Raw genomic sequence first — 26,023 nt, forward strand, 5'->3', positions numbered from 1 at the left:
GTTTTTGTGACAAAGCATTTAATCAATACATCACATGCTATACCACACCAGAATCTACCACAATCACACACCTTGAGTAGTACCTTACTCTGCAAATAGTGCATTAATATCAGTGGGACTACTCAAGACACTACTCAGTGTGAGCAAGGGTGGCAGCGTCTTTCTCTTGGAAACTGTGGTGGGCCTGTCAGACAGATGGCTGGGTGATCTGCAGTGTCCTGTGGGTGTAACACTGCACAGCTGCCATTTTACATCCTCCCTCCCACCCCCACCCCTGCCTCCTGTGAAGAGTGAGTCCTCACACCAGCTTTGGGACCATCACTGCATGGGTGCCATTTGGGATCTCCCATCCTGTGAGGAAACAGTTCCTTTCAGAAGTTTAAAAACCTTTTTTTCAGATACCTAAAAACTGACAGCTGAAGTTTTCAGAGAGATTTGGCCACCTGGCTCACATAAAAATGTATGAGAGGTAGGCATCCAAATCCCTTAGTCAGCTTTGAAAAATCTCAACCAAAAACTTTCTGAAATTTCGAAAGCTGTCCTGACTCAAGAGCCAAGCTCCCCATCCAAGCAACTCCTCAACAGCAACTGCAGAAGGTACGAGGTGTGGATCTCAGTGGGAGCAGGAGTCCTCTACACATCAAAAGTGACAGCATGGTAAGTGGGTTTGTGTGCAGGTATAGGTGTGTGTATTGTGGCATGAGGGATGGCAGATTAGGAAAAATGGGGATTTTATATTTTGTTAGGGATGAGCAGTTTGCCCATAAATGGAAAAGAATGTTATAACTTTTCTTTCTTTCATACCCAACCCCCTCTTCTTCAAAAAACACTCTATAAAATACATAGGCATCATGATGGCAAAAGAGGATTAACTTTGGCTGTTCCTTTCTCCCCCGTGAATGCCATAAAGTTTCTAAATCCAAATGAAATCATTGTGGAGTAAATGAGTGAAGTGTTACTTTGCAGGAGGAAAGTGATGGGGTGTAAACTGGATGGTGAACCATTTCAAACCCAATGGGAAATTCCTTAGCTGTGGAAGTGCCGGATGCCTTTCAGTTGAAATCAATGGGGTTGAAGTTCCCACGCTGCTTTTGAGCTCCCAAAAAGCCAGGAGTGGTTTGTGAGAGAGGAGGATGGCCTAGAAAAGCAAAGCTATTCTCTCTTTTTCCATTTTTTTCCAGAGAGGCTCCCCGCACCTCTCATCTAACCCTTCCTTTTCTTCACCACAAGAGACATTGCCCTGTTATCTTGATGAGATTCTACTTTAGTAGTCATTCGTTCATGATGTGGCTGCCCATTTTCCAGGAGTTAAGATCATTTGTATTGTTTTGTGGACGATGTCTGCTTGCACTTCCTCTGCGACAATCAGACCTTGTTTATTAGGACTCGTATGTGTCTTACCCACACACAGCTTCTCTGGCATTGGAGGCTGAGATTTCTTTACCTGTGGAGGCAGGCGGGGAAGTACCCTAAGGGAGGCTATACGCACAAAGACAGGCGTTATGAGAGTTCCTGATCAGACATTTTCAAAGAAATGTTTTGTGTGAGACGTGTTGCATGGAACTGGTATCCTCACCAGCCACTGGAGCTGCTGAAAAGACTGGGATCAGCACAAATGAATAATTTTTTTGTCTTTCCCCCAGTTTCTCTTTTACACACACAAAATTCTCCAAACCATAAAATGCTTGTGTATACCTCTCTATGTTAGTTTAGCAGTAAAAGTTATAGCCTGGGGGAGATCTGTGAGTTGGTGTGAGAGGAAAGAGCTGAGCTTTATTTGTTTTGCTTCATTTTTAATCATCACCTGCATTCTCCATTTATCTTCCCACCAACCTTCTTTACAAAATCATTAGCAACCCTGCTAACTTTAATCTCAGGGGGTTACACAATCAATTACTATGGCAGGGAGCATGAACAGAGGAAGTATGGATAAATGCTAAGGCAGTTGACTGGGACTCATTATCTGGGTTCACTTCCTGGCTCTGCAACAGATTCTTTGCGTGTCCTCGGGCATATCACTTCCTCTCTCTGGATCTGACTCTCAGTTACACAGACAAGCACAAAGCTTCATTTCATTCAGACCCTCCCATGTCTCCCACTACACCCATCTCCCTGCTCAAACCTTCTTAAGGAAAGACACCCCGAGTTGAAAGTTGACGTTGTTTAACAGACAATAATAATCCCCTTCCCACCTCAGAATGACTGAAGGACATATGGAAAAAAACCTTCCGGCTCAGGATATAGAAAGGTCCTGCAGTTATAGACATCAATAACCGGCTGTACTACCCTTTCTATCCAGGAGAGGGTCCAAGAAGTAGGGCTACCTTGTCTCAAGCCATGCTGGGAAGTAAACAGGTATGCAGGCAATCTCATGAATTTTCTCTGAGAAGCTCTTGCGTGGGGTGACTCTGAGGGGAGAAGCCTCTTGTGAGAAGATGTATACTATATCTAGTTCAGACTCTTATGTTTAAACATTTGGTCTGGCTCTTTGCTTTGTTTGTTTTACTATTTAACTAGACAACAACACAGGCAAAAATAAATTCTGCTAAGATTGATGAAGCAATAACAAAATAATCTTCCATTCTAACATGAAGTGCAATCTTTTAATTTTATAAACCCTGTCCATACCCATCACCAATCTCTGAGCTATAGCTTGCAAGGGCTTTTCAATAATGTTCACATCATGAAATCTACCACCACCACCAGTAAAGCCAGTTCCCAAACCCCTTCTGACTGTGCAGTTTCCACTGGAGGAGTTTCTCTGTATTTCTCGAAAGAGGAAGCAACTCCCATAAGTAAAATTACTCACATGTTTATTTTCTGGATTGGACCAATCATACTGTTCCCCAGGGTCTGAGCAGTTCCTGCAATTGATATACTGCAAGCATTTCTTGGGCACTGTGGTAACGCAAATGTTCAAGCCAGATTCTGTGTCAAATTTCCTTCTAAACATCCTAAGGGTCTTAATCAATTAAATCCAATTAATCAATTAAACATCTTAATCAAGACTTTCTTTTAAAAAGGGTTAAAAATTTAAAAACAAATAAAAAGAGACAGGGATAAAAATTTTAAAAGTGCCTAAATGTCGTAGTACAGGGATCGGCAACCTTTGGCCTGCGGCCCTACAGGGAAAGCCCCTGGAGGGCTGGGCCGGTTTGTTTACCTGCATCATCCACAAGTTCAGCTGGTCACAGCTCCCACTGGCCGCGGTTCGCTGCTCCAGGCCAACGGGGGCTGCCGGAAGCGGCGACCAGCACATCCCTCAGCCCACGCTGCTTCCCGCAGCCCCCCATTGGCCTGGAACGGCGAACCACGGCCAGTGGGAGCTGCGATCAGCCGAACCTGCAGATGCTGCAGGTAAATAAACCGTCCCAGCCCGCCATGGGCTTTCCCTGATTGGCCGTGTGCCAAAGGTTGCCGATCCCTGCCCTAGTACCGTCAGGGTATGTCCACACTTACAGTGTGTGGAGTACACACACTGCATGTCCAGATAGAACAGGTATAAGTAGCAGTGTGGCTGGGGAGGCATGGTTGAGACAGGTAGGACGCCTTACATGCCTGAACCCCCAGTGTATATATATATATGGGCTCTCTACACGTCCATGCAGTGCCGCGCACAGCTCCACTGCTATTTTTAGCACTGTAATGTCTGGCTGCTAGAGCCTTTTCCTACTGCAGAGAAAGGCTCTGGCACCTGCCAGAGCCTGTCCCCATTGCTGGAGCCTTTCACGCAGCCTGAAGCTACTTGCTATGTGTTGTGCTTATCCTCTACACGCTACCATAAGGGCAGAGCCGAAGTTCTATTTTCAAAAGGGACTTAGGCCCAGATGTTCCAGTGTATTTAGGGCCCAGATCTTCCCATTGATTTCACTAGGAATTAGGCACCTACATCGTTTTGATGATCTGGGCCTAGGTGATTAAGCTGAGAAAGGCATCTAGTGGGATTCTCAAAAGCACTTAAGCAGGTTAGGCACTTATCTCCCAATGGGAGATGAACGTCAATAGGCATTAGGATCAGATTTTTAGGCACCTCAAGATACAGATAGATGCTTAGTAGAATTTTCAAGTGCCTAAGCACTTAATGTCCATTGCTACCAATAGAAGTTAAGCACCTAGGAGTTTTTAAAAATCCCATTAGGCATCTACCTGCATAGTTCAGCATCTAAATTCATTTAAATATATGGCCCACCTGCTCCTAAGTCACTTAGGAACTTTTAAAAAGAAAAGGAGTACTTGTGGCACCTTAGAGACTAACATATTTATTTGAGTATAAGCTTTCATGAGCTACAGCTCACATAGCTCACGAAAGCTTATGCTCAAATAAATTTGTTAGTCTCTAAGGTGCTACAAGTACTCCTTTTCTTTTTGTGAATACAGACTAACACAGCTGCTACTCAGGAACTTTTAAGAATTTTATCCACAATGACTTAATTTGAAAGTGGCTTCTAATTTCTTATTTGGAAAAAAAAATAACCTAGATGAGTCTCTAGATCAATCTTGCCAGGTTTTACATTAACTTTAAGCTGAGAGTGTTCTCATAATTTTTGCAAAATGACTTTGTCAAATTAAAAATAGGGATGAAGGCGGGACAGCGAGAAAGAGCATTCTATATCCTACAAAAGATGCTGTAGTATGTTTTTTTTTATCCTGAATCAAAATTGTATTAGGTCAGTGGTTTTCTTTTGACATTCATTACTTTGAGGTTTTGCCAATTTCTTGCTAGCCAGTGGACCTGAAAAAATATCAGGTAAGGTATCTGTCAATGAATAATTACTGGAAATATCATCTCTTTTCCATTCAGTTTATTAGCATGACTTCTGTGACTAGGTGGAAACCTAAGCTGGTCTGTACCAGCTGTATTTGGATCTCCCAGATGAAATCTAAGCCATTAGCATAACACCACAATGATGAGATAGAGGTTGTTTTGGGATGCTTCTAGTAATGAGGAAATCACTTCTATGCATTTCACCTAATTCTTTGCTGGCTGAATGTCTGCAAGCAAATTGTGAGTTTCTTAAATTTGCTTGTTATTCAAAATTATTCAGTGACATTTCACATTAATGTGAAGAAAGGTCTGTGTAGTATTCAGCCATCTCTGTGTGACTTGAGAGGGAGTGTGAGCCAACAATGAATGCTTTGCTGTTCTTTTCTGGTACCTATGATTTGAAGGGGTCACTCTCTGCTTTGACAAATATCAATGAGGAGTGTAATCCAGCACCTTTCACCAATATCCCTTAGTTTCATTTCAATACTCTAGAACTGGCAAGATACCTAGATTGATTAGCCAAGTGGAACTCTGATTCAGAGATGTAAAGAGAGGCTAAACAGCTTTGAATTTTGGGCCAGGAGTACCTCCTTGTAACATGGGCATGGTGGGGATGATGCTAACAGATGAAGGATTTACAAGTGCAGTCAAACACAAGGCCTGGTACATTAATTGCGACTAGAGGGCGCTCAGCTATAATGCAAGATAGAACTAGCGTGCCATCTGCTGGTAAAAAGAGATAGAAATAATGCTAGCTGAAGCCTGAACAAATTAGCGTGGGAGAGAGAGTGTGAGTCCCCACCAGATGTTGGGATGGGGGAAGATGTGAACAAAAAGATCCCTCAAAAAATCATTGGCTAGTATCAGCCAAAACACTTAGCCACTTCCCCACAAAGGTGTTTTCTGTTATCAACCTTTAACTCATTTAACAGCCTCCCTGCATTTCACTCTCTGACTTTCCATGTCTAACATTTGTTTTGTGGTGAGTAACTTGTGCATTGTGTGAAACAGTCATGTGGAAGACTCATAAAAGTGTGTTGTATTGTCTTGGTTCTTGCAACACATCCTGTTGTAGGCTGCTTCAGAAACGTGGGCACTGAAACCTGATGGTGAGGCAGATTATGGTGAGATTTATTGCTCATGTCTGCTTTGCTTAGGTAGTCACATAGCAGTGGCTGGCTACTCTCCACATTTATTCATTCGCAGCATAAAACCTTGGATGGATTCGCTAGTAGGCAGTCTCTTCTTTAGTTGCTCCAAAGTCCTGACCAGGAATCTGCAGGGGAATGCCCCCAGGATGTTACAGCTGTCAAGCAGCCAAAGTGCAAATGTAAGAAACCAATTGAAGGATGCAATTTAATAAAACAGCAAAGATGCAAGTGATGATGAAGGGGGATAAGAGGGAGATGAGAGTTTTTTGAGTATCTTTGTTCACTTTTTTATACTGTTTCAGTTCAGCAATTTCTGACCCAACCAAATGACTGCAGTAACCATGGATTAACTGTACCTCTGTACAGACAGAAGAAAACATGGGTCTAAAACAAGGCGTTGCTGATAGGTCTTTTCCTTCTTTATGAGACATGGTATGAAGATGTGGGCTGGGTTCTGTTGTGTCCCAAGTGAATGGCAACCTTTCATTCACATGCTAAGAGAGTTAGGGTTAAAGGCAAAAGACTAACATCTTTCTCTCTAAGGCACTTATATGACTCCCCCTACCCATTACCATAGTATCTGACCACCTCCCAATCTTTCATGTATTTATCTTCCCCCCTGTGAGATAGGGCAGTGCCATTAGCCCCATTGTACAGATGGCAAACTGAGGCACAGAGACACTAAATCCCAGAACCTCTAAGGTAGTTAGGCACCAAACTCCTATTTCGTATACTTGATCACATACCTTTGAGGATCTAGGCCTCAGTGACTTGCCCAGGGTCACAAGGAAGTTTGTAGGGGAGCAGGAATTGCGCCCAGGTCTCCTATTTACATGGTAGCACAATAACCACTGGGCTATCCTTCCACTTCATCTTTAGTGAATGCATCCAGCTGTTGGATGGATGTCAGCAGGGCTCTGCCAAAGTGGAATATTTTTTAAATTTTCCAGGGGGGTTAGGAGCATAAGTCCCGTCAAAAGCCAATCCTTTAGGTGCTTTTGAAATTCCCCTAGAAAGTGAGCTGTCCAACCATGCATGATGCTTTTATAAAGTCCGGTATGCTTTCTTCAGTGGGCTGTCTCTACCTTGATTCTTCCAAAATCTCGTCCAGAACACATGGGCTTTGAATCACACCCACAGAAGTGATTGTTTCATAGACATTATGAGTTATCTCATGGGAAGTTTTCTGTTGAACAGGACACTCTCCTGTTCCTTTTCAATCTCTAGTCTCTCCTGTAAAAGATTGGGACCGAGGAGGCAGGGGAAAGTGTCTTCAGTGCTAGCACTGCTGTGAGCGGCGAGAGCTTGCTGGCAAGGAGTCTGCCATACGTCTGCCACTGGTCTAGCAGAATCTCCACATCAGCTTAACATGCAGCTCCCCAACTGGATGAGCCGGCTGTACTCATCTGTATTCGTACACTCAGCCACAGGCTCTGGGTCAGAGAAGGATCAACAACATTAGGGAAAAGCTGTAATGGAAACTGGGTTTGATCCGTTTCAAAGGATTACACTATGGAAAGACTCTTGTAGGCTGGGAGAGGGGAGAATCTTGTAATTGGGGGGCTTGAAAAGAACAGGGCTTGGTAAAAATGTTTGCAAGAGGTGTTGTGGCATCATTGAGGCCTTTAGGAAGAAATGTGGTGGAAGACAGATATATATTTATATCATTAGCTAATCACACATGTATTTTTAACCTAACCATGTTTTAGCTCTGATGTGATATCAAAACTTCAGGTATTCAGGGAGAAAAAAAAGGCCCTCTTGGACAGAGTTTTGCAAGATGTTGTTGCAACAAGGCACAACCACCTTGGCCAGCAGCGTGAAGTCCTTGGTAGAACAGATCTGCTCACATCTGTGCTCACAGAGCAAGCATTTTCTTTCCAAGCCACAATCCAGAGATGGCAGAGGAAGAGTCAGATGCCCACAACTGAGGAGCATGGAGAGAGCAAGGTAAGGAAGAGAGACCAGGGGTTAAAACAAAAGGTCTTTTATTGTCTTTAATCAAAGAGTATGGTACAGAGGAACTACACAGAGGCTTCATTTTTTTTTTTTTTTTAAAAGGAGCCCTTTATTTACACAGGTGTTCCGCATCGCCATTTGGTAGCTAATCCCACCTTTGCATGTTGCTGGTTTTGTTTTGTTAGTGATTCCCACCTAGTTGAAAGCAAGAGTCAGTCAGTTAAATGGCACGGCGAATGTGCTTCTGGATAGGAAAAAAGGAACACCCTCTAAAAACCTTCCCAAGCATTCCATTGCAAGGAGTCCACCAAAATACTTACACCCAAACACTGACAAAAGGGAGCGTGCTTTCTGAATAAATTTAACATCCTGATCATTCTCAGCCTTCTTTACTCCCCTACTTAAGGAAATATACCCTGGACGTGCACAAAGTTGATGCATGAAGAAAATGTAGAGGTTTATTTAAAATTGTGCTTTATTTAAAAAAAAAAATACAATCAGACACTGTCCTGCTGTGTTTCGGAAAGCATGACAAAAATGTAGCTTATTATTATCATTATTATTATTATTTTGTCATTATATTAATAAAATTAAGATTTTGCTTATGGTTTAAATTGATTCCCCTCCCCCATCTTTCTCTGCGATACATGATATATATATATATATATATATTTAAAAAAAGCTTTCCAATGACCAACAGAAGTTCGACCAATAATAATAATAATAATAATGATAATCATACAAACTTGTATGTGTAAAATATGGCTGGTTCTCAAACTACAAATGTACAGCCTTTCCCCCCACCCTTCCCTTGAGCTGCCCAAGAGACCATGGAAGAATCTTGTCACGGAACCTCTCTGAGAAAAACCCCCTTCCCAAAATCTAAAATCAATACAGAACCCTTGAGATTGTTGTCTTTGGTGTGAAGGGCATTAACCATGGGCAGCGAAAGCTGGTCTGCAGAAGATGCTGTGGTTTCATAAGGCTGGTCACTCAGACTGTAGAAGGAGCCCCATTTAGGCCAAGCGTCATTGATGCTTTGGTAAGATTACCAGCTGCCTTATCTCCCCCTCCCCCCTGTTATTCCAGAAAACCCTACCACTACCCCCACCCAGCTTCCCAAACTTTCCTCCATCTCTGAGTTTTATGCTCTCTTTCGTCTCCCTTCTAGATTCCGGAAGCTGATGGGTCTCAACTTCATTTCTGCAAACTGGATGGAGTATTCATGGCCCTTCCAATGGAACCAGTTAACACCCTGCAAAAACACACAGGCAACATGACCTCATATTAGTACAATCTGCATCCCTGGCTCTTATATAGCACTTTTCTGCCATAGATCACAAGAGCGGTGAAATGATTTGTTCAAGGTCACCTCAGTAGGCTAGCAACAGAGCCAAGAACGGAAGCCAGGTCTCCTGACTGCCAGTCTGGATCTCTATCAACTAGGCAATGCTGCCTGTACATGTATTATTCTATTCTTTAACCTCATAACAGAGAGGTTGCAGTATATATTATTCTCCAGTATTTCTGCATTATAAATTCAGACTGTAAAGCTGGAACGGACCATTATAGTCATCTCATCTGACCCATGCAACCTAGACTATAGAATTTCACACAGTGATTCCTGCATCGATTGAACTGTGATTCTCGTTTGGTGAACGTGATTTAATATAACTCCCCACCCCACGATTCATTTAATTTTAATGATGGGGTTTCTCCTGTCTCTCTGAAGCACTATATATTGGCCACAACAAGGGACTGACTAACAGAATGAATGAACCAGTGACTTGATTTGGTATGGCCACTCCTACATTTCCATGCCTGGTGGATCATTATGTAACATTGCTTTCAAATGGCAAACTCACCTGACTGTGGCTGTTGTCCCCATATCTGCCCATCAGATTGACTCGGTGACAATTCTTGTACCAGAAAGCACCTTTGTAGGACAAAGCACAGTTTGTGATGGCAGCGTCATTGTCCTTATCAAAGGTGGAGAAAGACCGTCCACTGTGATAGGTCATGGAGTCACCTATACAGGAGAAACAAAGAGAATGGTGTCAGAGTTTTCACCTGGCTTCTATTCTGCATGTGCAAATGATTCAATGGGTAGGGACAACTCTGAGTTTTTGGGCATAAAATACCTTGGTTGCTCCTGTAGAAAAACTGGCGGGGCATATCACAAGTTTTGCAGAGACCACTTTGAAACCGTGGTCCTGACTTTCACTTGAAATGCTATTTGCCAATAAATAAAGGAGAGATGCACCCACACTGTGAATTTTGCCTCTGTATCCAGATTCTGAACCCACCACAAGCTTCTTGGGCTTCAGATCTGAGGGTTTGGTTCAGGCCTACCTCAGCTAAAAATAAATATCAAAAGTAAACAAAGGCCAGTCAACTTTGCTATGCTGATCTACATCAGCTGAACATCTGACCTAAACATAATTGGTATGTAGACTTAAAAAAATGACAAATATATACATTTTAAAACTCAGTAGTTTAAATGGATTCCCCGTTCACTCACTGCACTTGCTGAATCCAAGATTCAAGCCCTCAAGGTGCAGCGTTTCTCTTGTTTGAATCAATGTTATATTGCTTAACAGCTGCAACAGAGCAGGGCACTACATTCCTTACGCTACTTTAGATGTCAATAACGTTATCAGGAGAAACAAAGAACCCCTAAGACCTTTAACTTCAGCCTTGGCAGATGCTCAATTGCCTTTTCCGTTTACCTCTCACAAATGCACTCAACCAATTTAATTCTATGCAATGTGTCCTTTGGATCTGACAACTCCACAGCTGGCTGAAGTGAATTTGATCTCCAGGGTCACTTCTACGGCTCTGTGTAAAATTGCTTTGAGGCCAATGTCTGCAGTTCCTGGACTCGGGGCTCAACCCTGGTCCCCTGTCCAAAGCCAGAGTGAACAGACAGTGCAGGGGGCTCTTTGTGTAGGTCACTAATGGAACAAAGTCTCCCCTTCAGCTGGTGGCACAGCAGTGATGCTGCTACTGTAACCCATGAGCTGAAGCAGCAGCCTCTACCTCAGTCTATTTGCCCTATAATGGGGGAGATTGACTAATGGAGCTGCATAATTGCTAAGTCACTGGCCACATTCCTGTCCCTGCTACTCAGCTATCCAGAGAGCCACCGTGGACAGCTTCAAGGTGCATAGTCCCCAGCGAGTTCTTTCTGTGGCCATGCACAACAGAATCACAGTATTTCTCTTTTGTTTAAGCCCTTACGCTCCCATGCCACAGGATTTAAGCCTTGGTCCTTACTCTGTCAACACTGAAGCCAACGAGGGGGCTGGACATGAGCTGCAGGCCTGCGTTTAATGGGATTGAAGGAGGCAGGGGCATTCTTCAGGAACATCATCAAGCCTGGTATAACAAGGCACCAGCGGCACATTCTTAACAAATGGCGCTGCAGCAAGCTATTAGAAGCCCTATTAACGACAGGGAGGCATTGCTAGCATGAGACATGTGTCTGTTTAATATGTTTGTTTACATTCGGTCGTAAGCACGCTATAAAAAGTGGCACCTGAAGGAGCAGAGCGTTGAGAATGGAATCATAGAGGAAAGTGATCCTTTTGTATTTTCAAATCTCCCCACAGCCCAAAAGACTTACTTGCTGTGATAGCAATCCCCATCGCTTGCACACAGAAGTTGTTGCTCTGAACCAAGTGGAAGGAAATTGTAGCTCCAGCCAGATATGGAGAAATGCATAGCCCCTCCCTCCCCCACTCCTTTCTTGGCCTATTTCCAGCCTGAAAAAATATGAGTTTTAACCGACCTGCCGTTCCATTGTATCCATCCACTTTTAGCCGATAACGGGTCTTGGAGTCTCCCACGCTAAACCGGTCATAGAGAGCATAAGCTGTCTCGCCCTTGTCTCGCAGATCCACACGCAGCTCATACTGGCCCTGGGAAGTGATTTTGTGGAGGGTCTCCAGACCTGTAGTAATGAATGGATAAATGAGTAAAGAACCACTGTGTTGTCTCCCTCTCTCTCGATCTTCTGTCCTAATGCCTTATTACCACATATTACATCTTCCTGCCATGAGCCTCTTTAGAGAAGCCAACATTGTGGTCAGCAACATGGCTGTCATGCCTACAAGTGACTCATTCTCTTTTGTTTCAGAAAGCTCTTGGTAATTGCTTACCTATCCAGAATTCATCCTTGGGATCCCCAAATCCAGCAGCATAAGTCCTCCAGTTCCTGTAGAAATCCTCCTTTCCATTGTGGCGCCTCAGAAACACCTAAAACCCCAACATGCCAGTAGCTTTATATTTGCAACAGTTAGGAATTTTACACATTAAGGACTTCCATACACCAACCATGTCAAAGCAACATGGGCACTGACATATTTCAGTCCAAGCTAGTACAGATTTTAGCAGGCCCACTGAACATTTTTTTAAAGCAAGGCCCATGTTTCTTCTTGGGCACCAAGCCACCTCTATAGTTTGCAGCCTGGTAGTCCCTGCCCTCTGCTTTCTTAGCACTCCCTCAAAGCTCGATATCACTCAGCCTTATTGCCAGGTCCTTCTGTATCCTACAACCTGTTGTCCACGAAGCCTCAATATTTCTCAAGCTCCTTGCCTTCACTCTGACACTTTTCAGACTCTCAGCCCCACCTGGCTTCTTTGAATTCCACAGATTCTCAGCACCATACTTTGCTGTTCCTCTTGCCTCTGTTTTTACTGCCCTGCTTACCCACCCTTCAGTGTGCCGGTAGAACTAATGCATCCTTCTCAGGCCTCATATCTCCTGCAAAGCTTTGGAACTGGCTGCACGTCTGCTTCAGTCTCCCACCCTGACTGCAGTCAGATTTAGAACGAAAAGTTAAATGTCCCATGTGTTTTGGCACATTAATGCAACATCATTAATAATGCAGTAATTGATTGAGGCTGGGCCCTGTCTCATGTTCTTGACTCAGGCATAAGGCAAGAGTGACATAGAGGTTCTGGATACTCACAATCCATCCACCTCCATCAGAGATCATGTCACAATACACCTCTACAGACTGTGACTTGTTTCCATTCATATATATGGTGTAAAGTCCAGAGGTACTTTCTCCATTCAGCAGAGCTTGGGAGCAGTCTCTAGGGTAAGGATAGAGAAGTCCAGCTGCACATAAAAGAAAAAAAGCAGAGAACAGCGCTTGTGAAATCATTTATGAAAAGGGGATGCATCTTCCTGTCATTTAGGTAATTAATTTGTGAGCTCTTTCTGGTGACAAGGCAAATGAATCTATTTCATTTAGAAGAGATACTACTAAGAATGGAGTAAATACACTAGTGGTGCACAGACTTGAAAATTTGCAATAGAAAAATCAACTTTACTGTCCACAAATCTGGATGAAAAAATACTGATATTTTGCAGTTATATAGCACGTTCCTTCTTCAACTTGCTCATTAACTAATGAATCCTTACAGCACACTGGGTGCATTAAACAGCAGTGTCCTTAGTATACATTGTAGAAATTAAATCAGAGAACTTAGGTTATGTGGCCAAGAAGGTTTCTCAGCTGGTCAATGGCCCAGCCAGGAATAGAGCCCAGGAGACCTGACTGTAAATTCTAGAAAATCCTTGATCCTGTATTCACACCCTAGACATTATTGTAATAATCTTTGTGCAAAATATGCCTTGTGAGAAGTCATTTAAAAACTAAAACCACACTGCTCATTAATATCTTATGTAACATATGTACATAATGCCTATTAAACATTATGAACACAAGCTGAAATTATGACTTCCATTTGTTTACCAGATAAGTTTGGGGAGTAGGTAAACTGGTTTCTCAAAGATAAAGGAAAAACTTATACCTCTAGCCAGTTGTCATCAAAGTTGATTGGTAGCCACCTGTCAAGTGGCCAATCTTTGGCAATGAAGGGGGGTGGGGCAGGAACAGATCAATCTGCATTTTAGCAAACAACCTTTTTCACCCCAAGCCTCCATGTCTCCTTCCTCACAGCTGGAATAAACTTTATCTAAGGGTAACTCTCAAGAAAATGCATTTCAAAGGGTGACTGGACTATAAAAGTGAGGGGCAAAATACCCCAATTCATCTCTCGTTCACCTAAGATGACAAAGGAACCAGCCATTTGACTCTGAGGGGAGATCCTGACCTGAGAATTTGGTCAACCATGTTGCTGGAAACGTGGTAAGGATTTTACCTTGAACCAAGTCTAGCTTGTTAAGTTTTAGCTACTAGAAAATGTGTTCATCTTTATGTGTCTTGTAATCATTTCTGACTTTCATACCTGAAACTTGAATTCACTTAAAATCATATCTTCTTTTGTTAATAAATCTGTTTTGTTTTTTAAGCTAAACCAATCCAGTGTTGAGTTTAAACAGCACTGTTTGGCAACTCCAGTTAAAGTAGAAAACTGTTGAATATTGACCCTTTACATAGGCAATGGACCTGTAAAATCTGAACAGTCCAGGAAAGGGCTGGACAGTGCAGAACACACATTTCTGGGAAAATTCAGGACTGGGAATTTGTTAGGGTCACTCTGCAAGTAGTAACCAAGACTGCTGGAAGACAGAGTGTGACTGGAGTGCTGCTGACAGGCTGCTGGGTCCAGAGCTGCTGGACCAGAGCTGGAGCTATACACAGACACTGAGTGTGTGATTTGCATGCTGGACGACTGTTTGTGAGCATCCCAGGTTGGGAGCTACAACAGCAAAGCACTGTGAAGCACCCAAAGTTGTGGACCAGGACTATATATAGAGAGAAGTTCTGTGTTGCAATCCAGACCAGTGTGGGGTTGTGTATATATATATTAATTTTAAAAAATCATATAGTATGTGATAAAAGGAAATATTTAGGGACAAATTTCTAAAGCTAAGCCTCCTGTGTATGTCTGCAATTTTGAAGGCTCAATTAGCTGCATTTATATGCCTACCTACCTACAATGTCGGCACAACCATGTAGTTAAATGTTTAAGTGACATCAGTTCTGTCTGCAAATACTTGCAGGACAAAACTGCACCTTTAATGATTTGCATATATGGCACGTGAGAATATAATAGTGGAAGCATGGGTAAAGCCAAGACGAAAATTGGGACTTCTTCAACAACAAGTGTTATGCAAAGTATGCTATAAAACAGGGCATGTGAAAAAGAAAAAAAACAATGGTGCATTTTTTTCTCATTAGAACTTAATAGAGGTATGGGTGCAGTCAATACAATTTCGAACACAAAAAATCCCCAAAACTATTAAAATGTGAATGTTTTGGGTATTTTCTTGACATCTTTGAAATGACTGAAAATACTATTGATTTTAGCATACTCAGTGGAAAAAAACTGCAACAGGTGTAATTAAGGGATGTTCTGGAAAGGTGTATTAGGTGAATTTCTATTATTAACACTTTTATAGTCTCAAAGCCAGCTGTGTAAATGTAACTCAGGGTCCATTGTTTATTAAGTGACGCACTCTGTACCAGAGGATTTGAGTCTGTTACAGCTCTCTACTATAGGACTTAGGCCCCCAATTCAGGAAAACATCCCTACTCAGGGCAATTACTCAGTGGGGAAATAAGCACACTTACTCATGTGCTCACCTCCCCACTGACATCAACAGGACTCAAGCATGTACTTAAAATTAAACAGGTTTCAGAGTAGCAGCTGTGTTAGTCTGTATTTGCAAAAAGAAAAGGAGTAGCTTATGCTCGAATAAATGTGTTAGTCTCTAAGGTGCCACAAGTACTCCTTTTTTTAAAAATTAAACATGGACTTAATTGTTTGCCTGAATAAGGTACTAGCTCTTTAGCTGAAGCTGTAGAGATTCATGCTTTAGCTTTGGAGATCTCGTTACTGGTCATGACCAAAAAGGTAGATGTCACTTAAACACATCAGGATCTGATTCTGCTCCCACCTGCTGGTGTAGCTCCATTAACTTCAATGAGGTTACTCCTGATTTACACCAGAGTTGACTGGAAACAGGACCCTGTGACTTTACCTAGCATTGTATAAGCACTTGACCTGATGTCAGCATAGATGGCAGAAGTCAGAAGCAAACATTTGAAGACGCTGTTGAGTTTGGAAGGTTGAGAATTGTGAGAAGTGAGGAGAACGGCAGGCAGAATTTTGTAGCCATTTAATCCTTAAAAACGACATTGTATTTTCCCTGCCATCAAAAATGTGTCAACAGGAGAACTGACTGTCAGCTGTGATGAGGCTTTCAGAATACCTGATTGCATTCAGCTCACTGGAGAGCCTTCCCAGGTAGGATCAGAACAAACACTCTGGATGAAAACTGAGTGAGCTCAGTGGGAAAGAGAGAAGGGAGAGGAGAAGTCCAGGGATTAAAGCTGTAAGGGCCAACCTGAGTGCAAGCCACTCCACCCACAGGCTGAATCAGACTCTGTGTGGGTGGAGTGTGGAGGGGTTGAATAGCTGAAGTCCATCCTTCCAGTCTGAGGGCAGTGAATGGGGCTGCTGCCTTGTACAGAGTTTAAGTGGTGCAGGGAGCCTCATGCTGGCTTTCTATACAGAGGCTAGCCGCTCGTATAGATGTTCAGGATCCTGGGTGGGGTTGTACGGTCCGTGCTGCCGGGGCTTCACTGTTAGTGTTTTTCAAGCTAGCTAGATCAAAGCTAGCTCAAGCTGCATGAGCTATAGTCACACCTCTGACTGCAGTGTAGACATACTCACTGCCCTAAGCACACTGCAAGTATCCACTGCCCTTTGACTTCAATGGGAGCTGCATCTGCCTATTCCAGAGCTCAACTTGGTCCTAAGAATGAAAACGTGTAGATAATTCCAACCCCTCATGCAAAGCAAAGGCCTTACTTGTGGTGAAAATAGTCTGGATTATCTTGCTCTTCAGGGCTCTGTTCAGTGCCTGCAGCTTCACTGTGTACTGGGTGGATGGGCTTAGCTCAGACAGGCTGTAGGAAGTTGCCTCAGGTCCCAGGATGACTTCCTGTTGGGAGAATAAATCCTAGAGAAACTCTGAAATGAACAAACCCATGGACTGGAACTATTGCATATTTTAGATTTTCAGATGCCTTTTTATGTAAATTATTGATGGTATTTTTAACCGTTTCAAAGATTTATTATGAAACTTTATTCCTACGAGATTTTTACCAGGCTAACGTCCATTAGTAGGATAAGAAAGGTTGCCTGGAAATGAATGTTAATATTATAATGTTTAAGTAGTGTAGTTTAAAAGCAAGCACGGTAGAAGTTAACATGGCTTATGTATACACATCATATTCTGCTGCAGGGGTGAAATTCATCAAAAATTAAGCAGGACTGTCCTTTGTGGTATGTCTGTAGATGCCATTGAACTGAATTTCCAAACGTGACAATTTTGGATAACCATCTTAAAATATCTAGACAAGGCCTGATGTTCAGAAAGTGCTAAACACCCGCCCTCTGAAAATCGAGTCTTTAAAAGTGGCTCAGGTTGGGCACCCAAAATCACTAGTCACTTTTAGACACATATGCCTATTGCCTTTATGCCATCAACTTTGGATGGGAGAAGGCAGCTGCTTGCTGTCTTATTTTTTTCCCTATTGTGGAGGGAAGATAGACTATATGTTGTCTTGGCTGCAGCTAAGTTTTCATTATTGGCTCCGATTCAGGAAAGCACTTAGACATGTGCTTAATGTTAGACATGTGCTTCTGTCCCATTGACTGGCATTTTCTGAGCAGCTCTACCAGCATGTCTCCCAACTCAGAATTTCTGGATTAGATCCAAGTGTGGTACCTTGACTTTGCCATCGATAGACTCGTAGATAAGGAGATAGCCGGTGACAGAAGCCCGTGGAGGCCTCCATGACAGTACTGCTGTTTCTGACTGGACCTCAATGGCACTCAAATCTCTTGGTGCATCCATGCCTAAAGGAGACAAGATACAGTGAGTGCAGGGCTGGCTTGATGGCAGCAGACAATGGATCCTTTATCGCACTGCACGGGGCTGCAAAGCTGGGGAAAGGCTTGACACAGTACCTGTAGTGAATTTGGTGAAGACCGTCTCACTCTTCTGAGGTCCCTTTACTGCATAGATCCTCAGCATATATTCAGTTGCAGGGTGAAGGCCATTAAGGTCATATTCCACAGTGTTCCCAGATACCGTCTGAGTAACTTCTGGATCTACATAGCGAACACACAAAAGATGGGAACAGAGAACTTTAGTTTGCGGGCCACTAGAAGTCAGGGCGTCGGTTGTAAGTGGCGAGCACTTCTCAGAGGGAGGCTTAACACCAGTGCTCGGTTCAAATGTTCACATCCTGAGCTAAGGGCTGATCGTTCATTGGAAGGAAACCCATTTTTCGGAGGTGTTTCGGGACGAGGATGAAGTAAGCAGAAGCAGTGGCTCAGTGGAGTCATTGCCTCAACCCACACCAAAGCTGAATGCAAACTGTTAACTCTACAGCCAATTCCATACAAAAGTACTAGCACCCCCTGCTGTATGTTTTAAAAATAACTGTGTTTTCTCTTCGCCTCAAGGATAACACAGATGCAGCTCTGCGGCTGCTCACCACCTGGATTAGGGACTGACAACTGACTTAAATGAGGATGCTGTAACATGCTCCTAACCAGCATGTAACATGCTCCTAACATGCTCCTAACCTTCACCCCTCAAATTCAACCTTCCTCACCCCCTTCCTAGTTGCTGAATCCAGTCCTGAGCACCACTCTCACCGACTGCCCTGTGGTCAAGCTCAAAGACGCCCCCCACTGACCCTTCTTACCATCCTCAGCAATGTAGGAGATGACATAATTGTCCACTGTGGCAATCACTGGCTGCCAGATTGCCAAGGCCTCAGAGTCTGTGATATTCACCGCTACCAGTCCTGATGGGCTGTCCAGAGCTGAAGGGACAGATAATACCATAATGAGGGAATTATACATATTAAGGGCTTCCCTGCTGCATATAATATGCTGTACCAGGCACATAGTGAAAACTGTGCACACACTGCTGCCCTTGCATGGTCCTCTTTGGAATGCAGGGGGGTGGGGGAGGCGGGTTACTGGAAAGATGTCGTGCTTCACAGAACAGCACTGCTGCAGAGGGAGGTCATCATGGGAGAGGATTAAACTCATACCAAGAGGCTGGCAGTGAGAACTAATTATTTTCAAAGACTCAATTTCACAGGCTCTCAGATAATACTCTTGACATCATCCATCTTGGGGCCTCTTTCAGACCTGATACCTTTCTCTCCTCAATGCTCTCAGTTCCAGACAGGTTCTTGGGGAAAACTCAGACTACTGAGGCTGGGGAAAGGACTGAACTGATGGCAACTCATGGCCATTACAACCTTCTACAGACCTCTAGCCACAATTGTTTTGAATCACATAATCTGCTTTTCTACATTCTTTCTTGTGGGGATTGCATCTTCCCTCCTTTTCATGCCTTCCATTAGAGACCTTGCACTGGGACCATTAGCTGCTCCCAAGGGTGAGGGATATGAAGTATGACCTGGCCTCTAGTGCTGAGTGCATTACCCCTTCCTCCTAGTGTTCTGTACTCCTATGAGCCCAGGAGAATTATGAATCAATTAGACTGCAGGTGGTTTCCAAAGGGATGTGGGGGAAACCCTATCCCTGGTTTATTTAAAACTATGCTAGACAAAAGAGAGATGATGGTTTTCTGGGACTCAGGAGATTTGAGTACAATTCCTTGTGCTACTCCAGACTTCCCGTCTGATTCGGGCTGAGTGACTTAATCAATCTGTACCTCAGCTCCCCATTTATGAACGTGGGCTAATAATGCTTTCTTTCTGTTTTGTCTGTTTAGACTAGAAGATATCTGAGGCAGGGTCTGTCTCTCACTACAAGTTGGTACGTGCTTAGCAGAATGGGGTAGTTAAAACATCTAGACTCATCTGCAATACAAATACAAAAAATAATAAACCAGTAGGCAAAATACAAAAGAAAGAAATCCTCTAGTCAGTAGCAGGGGATAGCTAAAATGTGACTTGGTCAGTGTTTTTCAACTCTGATTTTTATGAGTCTTCTGTATGACACATGAACTTGAACAAACTTACTAGGACCTTATTTCTTTTGGGCATTACCTGTAGTCAGAATTCCAGAGATAGGCTCACTTTCTTCAAATCCTTTGATGGAGATTATACTGACAGTGTAGTCTACACCTGGGATCAGTTTCACCAGCTTGGTCCTAGTCTTGGTTCCATCCACTGTCACAACATTGGGAGTACCTAGGAGCAAACCATATGTCAAGGCAATGATGAAATGATGTTCCAACTTCTGTTTAGGCTGTGATGCTGTGCTCCAAACAAAGGACTTCATTTCCAGTACAGAAATAAGTTTCATGGAATCATAGAAATGTAGCGCTGGAAGGGATCTCAAGTCCAGCCCCCTGCACTGAGGCAGGACCAAGTAAACCTAGACCATCCCTGACAGGTGTTTGTCCAGCCTGTTCTTAAAGATCTCTAGAGATGAGGATTCCACAACTTCCCTAGGAAACCTGTTATAGGGCATAACTATCCATATAGTTGGAAAGATTATCCTAATAACTAACCAAAATCTCCTTTGTTGCAGAGTAAGCTCCTCATTTCTTGTCTTACCTTCTGTGGCACAGAGAACAATTGATCCCCATTCTCTTTATAACAGCCCTTAACATAACTGGAGACTATTATCAGGTGCCCCTTCAGTCTTAATTTTTTATGACTATACATGCCCAGGGTTTTTTATGACTCTTTCCTCATAGGTCAGGTTTGTCATTTTTGTTGCTCTCCCCTAGAGACTCTCCAATTTGTTCAGAACTTTCTTAAAGTGTGGTGCCCAGAACTGGACACAATACTCCAGAGAGGCCTCACCAGTGGTGAAAACAAAATAGTTACCTCTCCTGTCTTACATATAACACCCCTTGTTAATATGCCCCACAATGATATTAGCCTTTTTTTACAACTGTATCATATTGTTGACTTATATTCAATTTGTAATCCACTCTAACCCACTTTTCAGCAATACCACTCTCTAGCCAGTTATTCCCCATTTTGTAATTGTGCATTTGATTTTTTTCCTTCCTAAATGAAATACTTTGCACTTGTCTTTATTGGATTCCATTCTGTTGATTTCAGATCAATTCTCCAACTTGTCAAGGATGTTTTGAATTCTAATTCTCTCCTTCAAAGTGCTTGAAACCCCTCCCCGCATGGTGTCATCAGCAAGTTGTATGAGCATATTCTCCATTTTCCAAGTCATTAATGAAAATATTGAATAGTACCGGCCCCAGGACCCATCCCCGTGGAACTCCAGTGAATTGTTGATAACTACTCTTTGACTACTGTCTTTCAACCAGTTTTGCACCCACTTTATAATAATTTAATCTAGGTCACATTTCCTTAGTTTGCTTATGCAAATGTCATGTGAGACTGTGTCAAAAGCCTTACAAAAATAAAGATACATCATGTTTACTGCTTCCCCCCATCCACTAGGCTGGTAACCCTGTCAAAAAAAAAGGAAATTAGGTTGATTTTGCATTCTTGACAAATCTTTGTGGGCTGTTCCTTATCACTCTATAATCCTCTAGGTGCTTACAGATTGACTGGTTAATAATTTGTTCCAACGTCTTCACAGGTATTGAAGTTAGGGGATCTATCATTCCCCAGGTCCTCTTTGTTCTCTTTTTAAGGATAGGTACTATGTTCATCCTTCTGGGATCTCTGCTATCCTCCATGAGTTCTCAAAGATAATTGATAATGGTTCCGAGATTGCTTCAGCTAGTTCTTTGAGTAACGTAGGATGAATTTTGTTAGGCTCTGCTGACTTGAATACATCTAACTAAGCTATATATTCATTAACCTGTTCTTTCCCTATTTTGACTTGTGTTCTTTCCCCCTTGTTGTTAATATTAATTGTGTAGAGTATCTAGTCACCACTAATCTTTTTAGTGAAGACTGGAGGAAAATAGGAATTACTCACTTCAAACTTCTTGATGTCATAAATTATTAGCTTTCCTTCTCCACTAAGTAAAGAACCTACAACTTCTTTCATCTTTCTCTTGCTCCACTGTATTTAAATAACCTTTTGTTATTACCTTCAATATCCCTTGCTAGGTGTAATTAATTTTGTGCCCTATCCTGAGTTTGTCCCTCCATGCTTGTACTATGTACAAACAGGGCCAAATTTCCCCCTTGGTTAAACCCACTGATGTCAATAAGATTGAATGGATGAAAACAAGGGAACATTTTGACAGTTGAGGATCAGTAAAAATAGTCTCCCTGAAACATAAATCAAAGGGGCAGGTTTATTTGTGTTTTTTTCCCCTAGTGGTCCAAGAGCCAACATTTGAATATGTGTAAGGAAAAACTAAAATCTTGTGCATACGCACTGTCACATTTTCATGTGCAAAATGGATAACTGTCATGTGCAAATGTAGGTATTTGCACATGCAATTAAATACAAAGAAATCAGAGAATCTTCTTGTATATTTGGACCACTTTGGTTTTGTTTCTGATGGGAGGTGAAGAAAGGCCAGATATCTATTCAGAGTCCCTCTTTGGCCCACTTAATCTCAGACCAAGACACAGTGCATATTAGCCTGAGAGGTCCTACCTGCATAGACAGGGACTCGGGATATTTATTTATTCCAAATTCTGGTCCTACTCCAAAAAAGCATTTAAGCACATGCTTAATTGTATGCTTTTGAGAAAGCCCAATGATTTCAATGTGACCACTCATGTGCTTAAAAGTTACATATGTGCTTTGCTGGATCAAGGCCTAAATCTTAGTTGAAAAACCAACCCCGGTTATCTGATGGTGGTGGTTTCCCATTTTGTAGTTTCATCCCTATCTCCTTCCTGTTCTGTTCTGTAGTACTTCCAGTGTGTTTCTTTTAATCCCTGGTGGGTGCTCTTCACATGCTGTTAGGTAATCTTTCCACCCAGGGGTCCCATGAGCTGTGCTAAAGTCTATTACTCATCATGGAAGTCTCATGAAAAAGATAAGTTTCCCATTTGTCAGTGAAGCACTAAAACAGAGAGAGATATGGTGGATGGAATGAAACATCCTTAAGGGATGTTCAAAAAAGTGTTGACTTAGAAAACACAGTTAAAGCCACAGATGACATTTTAAAAAACAAACTATTTTAATCTTCTAGGGCCAGCTAATCTAATCTTCAAAGATGCTCAGCATGATGTATGCAGGCTGAAGTGCCTAGGAGCCAAAATGGGAGCTGAACTCTTTGGAAAATCTGGCTCCAATTATGGGTGCTCCTGAGCACTCGGAAATCTGTCTTTTTTGAAAATCTGGTCCCTGGCATACTAGATATGCCATTCATACAGTACGTCCACCCACTGGAACTGGTTAAGTATACAGTAATTGTACCTGCCAGCTGCTGGCTAGCCAGAGAATTGAACCTCTGTGTCCTTCTGATATGGAGGCTAGACTGCTATGTACCGAGTGACTGACACCAGCATCACCGTAGTCCCTTCCACTTGCTCTCTACTCTCTTTTACCAGTGCACCCTTATTCCTTTCACTACCCCACCACTTCCTCACCTCCTGTTATGGGGATGTATGAAATCCGGAAGCTCTCTACTTGGGTCCTTGGAGGTGTCCAGCTGACTGTGGCTGAGTTTTCAGTAATGTCAGAGAACTTGAGTCCCTTGGGTGATCCCACAGCTGCCGGTGGAGTCAGAGGGAGAAGGAAAAACACACCACACAGACATGGAGAAAGAGTTAAAGCATGTTCTTATCAATAATTTTTTGTTGGAATAACAATTGACCTCAGCCTTCTGTCCCAGGAGCTGAAGCTATAACTATCTAGTTCAACGTAACGCGAGAGAAAGTTCCACACAGCTAAGGGTTTTATTACCCGCTCAGAACAATCAGTCCTGATTTTGTTTTCCAATAAAGTTACAGCCATGTCCAGCCTCATAAAAAAAGGTATTAAATGTATTAATATATTACTTTATTAATAGTATATTGCAGGGAATAATGGCAATTGCAGGGGTTATGGAACAGATCCATTTTTTGGTTTGCACTCTATATTGTACAGAATTTGTTCTAGCCATTATTTTCTCTGCCCATTTTTAGTTCTAGTTTTTCATTGAACATGAGAGACAGCCCATCCTTACACCCTGAAAGCGTTTGTGCACAGCAGTCTTCAGAAATGGAGAAAGCCCTCTCTCATAGTGCCAAGTCACAGGCAGGCAGGAAGCCCACAAAAGGTCTTGAATCTGCAGTCTAGGTGCATCAAGGGCTCCATCCTGCGAGAGGGTGAGTGCCCTCAACTCCCGCTGATACCAAAGGGAGTGGAGGATGCTGAGAAACTTGCAGGATCAAGCCCCAGGTAAGATCACAAACTCCAAGTAACTCCTAGCCCAAGTCAAAATCACTGAAGGTTCAGAATGCAGAGAGAATACAGTACCCCCCGGGCACCAGAGGGAGTCCCAGCTGTGCAGTGTGTAGAAGAAACCATTCACTCCCTGTGGTGGAGCACTATTTTGGACTTTATTTCTCTCTCTGTAATGGCATGCAAAAGGGAATCAGGGGCAGCCAGTGGGGACCACAACTACATGGATCCACTAGGACAGGCTGCAATATCACCTGTGGTGTGGCTGTGCAGCTCCCCTGCACCCTGCTTATGAAAATGGGGAGGATTCCATCCCCTCAACCCCAGAGAAGAGCCCCCGGCTGAAAACCGCTTTAACTTGAGCTTTGCATATGAAAGCAGCATTTTACCCAGGGAGCAGGAGGGGAAAAACACATTCCCTGGCTGGGAAGTGACTGGATATTTAGAGCCAGAGAACAAATCATTTTGAGGGAGGAGGACAGGGAAGGAATTCTTTTGGCTTTCATTCCTATGGATAAAACCACTGCTTCTTCTCTCTCTCTCTCTTTCCAAAGCAGGGGGCATCACTAAGCAGAATTTAAAGGGGCCTAGGCGAGATATGTACTTGTTGAGAGCAATGCAGCTGATGTTTCGACTGCAAACTCATTTGGGTCAGAAGCCGTCTTGTTCTGTACAGCGGTGAACATTGTAGGCACTTAACAATAAGAAAGAATAAGAATATTCACTGGTTGGTGTGTACACAGCCATAAATACAACCAGTTGACCTGGGTTTATGGCTGATTTCCATTGCCAGAGCAACACAAAGCAGCCAGAGCATAACAGTGAATATGGCCCCATATATATTTTTGCATAAGTGAAACCATTGGGGGTAGATAGGTCTTATGAGAGATGGGGAAACTGTGAACCTTTGAGGCTTTGGTTTCTCTCTCTCTCTCTCACACACACACACACACACACACAGACAGAGGCCCTTTTGTTAAAAGCCTGCTGCCCTTCCAGCCCCGTCTCCTAATAACTTTGTATACGCATTGGCTGGAATCAGACATGTAAATCGGACTGCATGAACCACTTAGATAAGTAGAAAAACATGTGTCAAAGAGATTCAGTCTAAAGAAAATGCATCCGATGAAGTGAGCTGTAGCTCACGAAAGCTTATGCTCTAATAAATTTGTTAGTCTCTAAGGTGCCACAAGTACTCCTTTTCTTTTTGCGAATACAGACTAACACGGCTGTTACTCTGAAACCAGTCTAAAGATGTGTTCTAAATTTTTACCACAGTTTTAACCAATTAGATCTTAAGTGTGATCTGATTGTGATGAGGGCTCTCAGCACTGTGGGGTGACAACACCTGGCTCTTGAAAGTTCACATTCAGCATTTCAGTCCTAATCTGCCCTAACAAAAACAACCCTGATCATTGTTAATAAAAATAAATAGCCCACAAAAGAGAAGTCCATTAGCAGAAGAGTGACAAATACCAAACACAAGCTATAGTAAGAGGATTAGTGGAGACAAGCCAGGGTATACGGTGAGAGGAAAAAAGAAAGAGCCTGTGGATGAAAAGGAAAAGGAGTTATAGCGGGTTGTGACTTCCAGGTGCTCCTGGAAGCTCCAGCAGCAGGGCACTAAACCAACAGAAGGGAAAGGAAAAGAAAACAACCTGTGCTCCACTGAGAACTGTAAATTATCTCCGCAGCTTGCTGTCCACCTTGGGCTGCTGGGTTTGTTCAAAAACAAGAGCGGGGCGGGGGGTTTAAAGACAAAGCAAATTGGGTTTGGTAAAACAGCACTGCACCAAAAGCTGCTGCTGATTTAGCCATCAATCCACAATCTGGGGGAAACAGTGAAGAAGAAAAAACATAGATGAGACAGAGCTGG

The 26,023-nt window shown here is 42.9% G+C and overlaps 1 protein-coding gene and 2 long non-coding RNA genes across 23 annotated transcripts in view; 2 read left to right on the forward strand and 1 right to left on the reverse strand.

Moving 5' to 3' along the window:
• The first annotated feature begins 327 nt into the window (after positions 1-327).
• On the forward strand, positions 328-11,329 carry LOC122456937. Its single transcript, XR_006276117.1, has 3 exons — positions 328-657; positions 7,802-7,866; positions 11,109-11,329. It is a non-coding gene; the product is annotated as an uncharacterized LOC122456937 (long non-coding RNA).
• The window catches only part of TNC (tenascin C), a 107,324-nt gene continuing 89,188 nt past the window's right edge, over positions 7,888-26,023 (reverse strand). For all 20 annotated transcript variants that reach the window (XM_043499098.1, XM_043499092.1, XM_043499094.1 and 17 more), the window contains 11 exons: positions 23,352-23,474; positions 19,902-20,045; positions 18,579-18,698; positions 17,833-17,976; positions 17,591-17,721; positions 16,669-16,801; positions 12,849-13,000; positions 12,036-12,132; positions 11,666-11,827; positions 9,741-9,904; positions 7,888-9,130 (listed from right to left, as the gene is read on the reverse strand). In XM_043499098.1, the coding sequence (XP_043355033.1) occupies positions 9,020-9,130; positions 9,741-9,904; positions 11,666-11,827; positions 12,036-12,132; positions 12,849-13,000; positions 16,669-16,801; positions 17,591-17,721; positions 17,833-17,976; positions 18,579-18,698; positions 19,902-20,045; positions 23,352-23,474 (1,481 nt within the window). In that variant the 3' untranslated portion in view covers positions 7,888-9,019. The remainder of the gene's footprint in view (positions 9,131-9,740; positions 9,905-11,665; positions 11,828-12,035; positions 12,133-12,848; positions 13,001-16,668; positions 16,802-17,590; positions 17,722-17,832; positions 17,977-18,578; positions 18,699-19,901; positions 20,046-23,351; positions 23,475-26,023) is intronic.
• The window catches only part of LOC122456936, a 41,912-nt gene continuing 29,736 nt past the window's right edge, over positions 13,848-26,023 (forward strand). The window contains exons 1-2 of one of the 2 annotated variants that reach the window (XR_006276116.1): positions 13,848-14,036; positions 16,028-16,101. This is a non-coding gene — a long non-coding RNA (uncharacterized LOC122456936). The remainder of the gene's footprint in view (positions 14,037-16,027; positions 16,102-26,023) is intronic. The other variant, XR_006276114.1, reaches the window with a different exon arrangement.

This window comes from Dermochelys coriacea, chromosome 16, assembly GCF_009764565.3.
Source record: "Dermochelys coriacea isolate rDerCor1 chromosome 16, rDerCor1.pri.v4, whole genome shotgun sequence".
Lineage (NCBI taxonomy): Eukaryota > Metazoa > Chordata > Testudines > Dermochelyidae > Dermochelys > Dermochelys coriacea.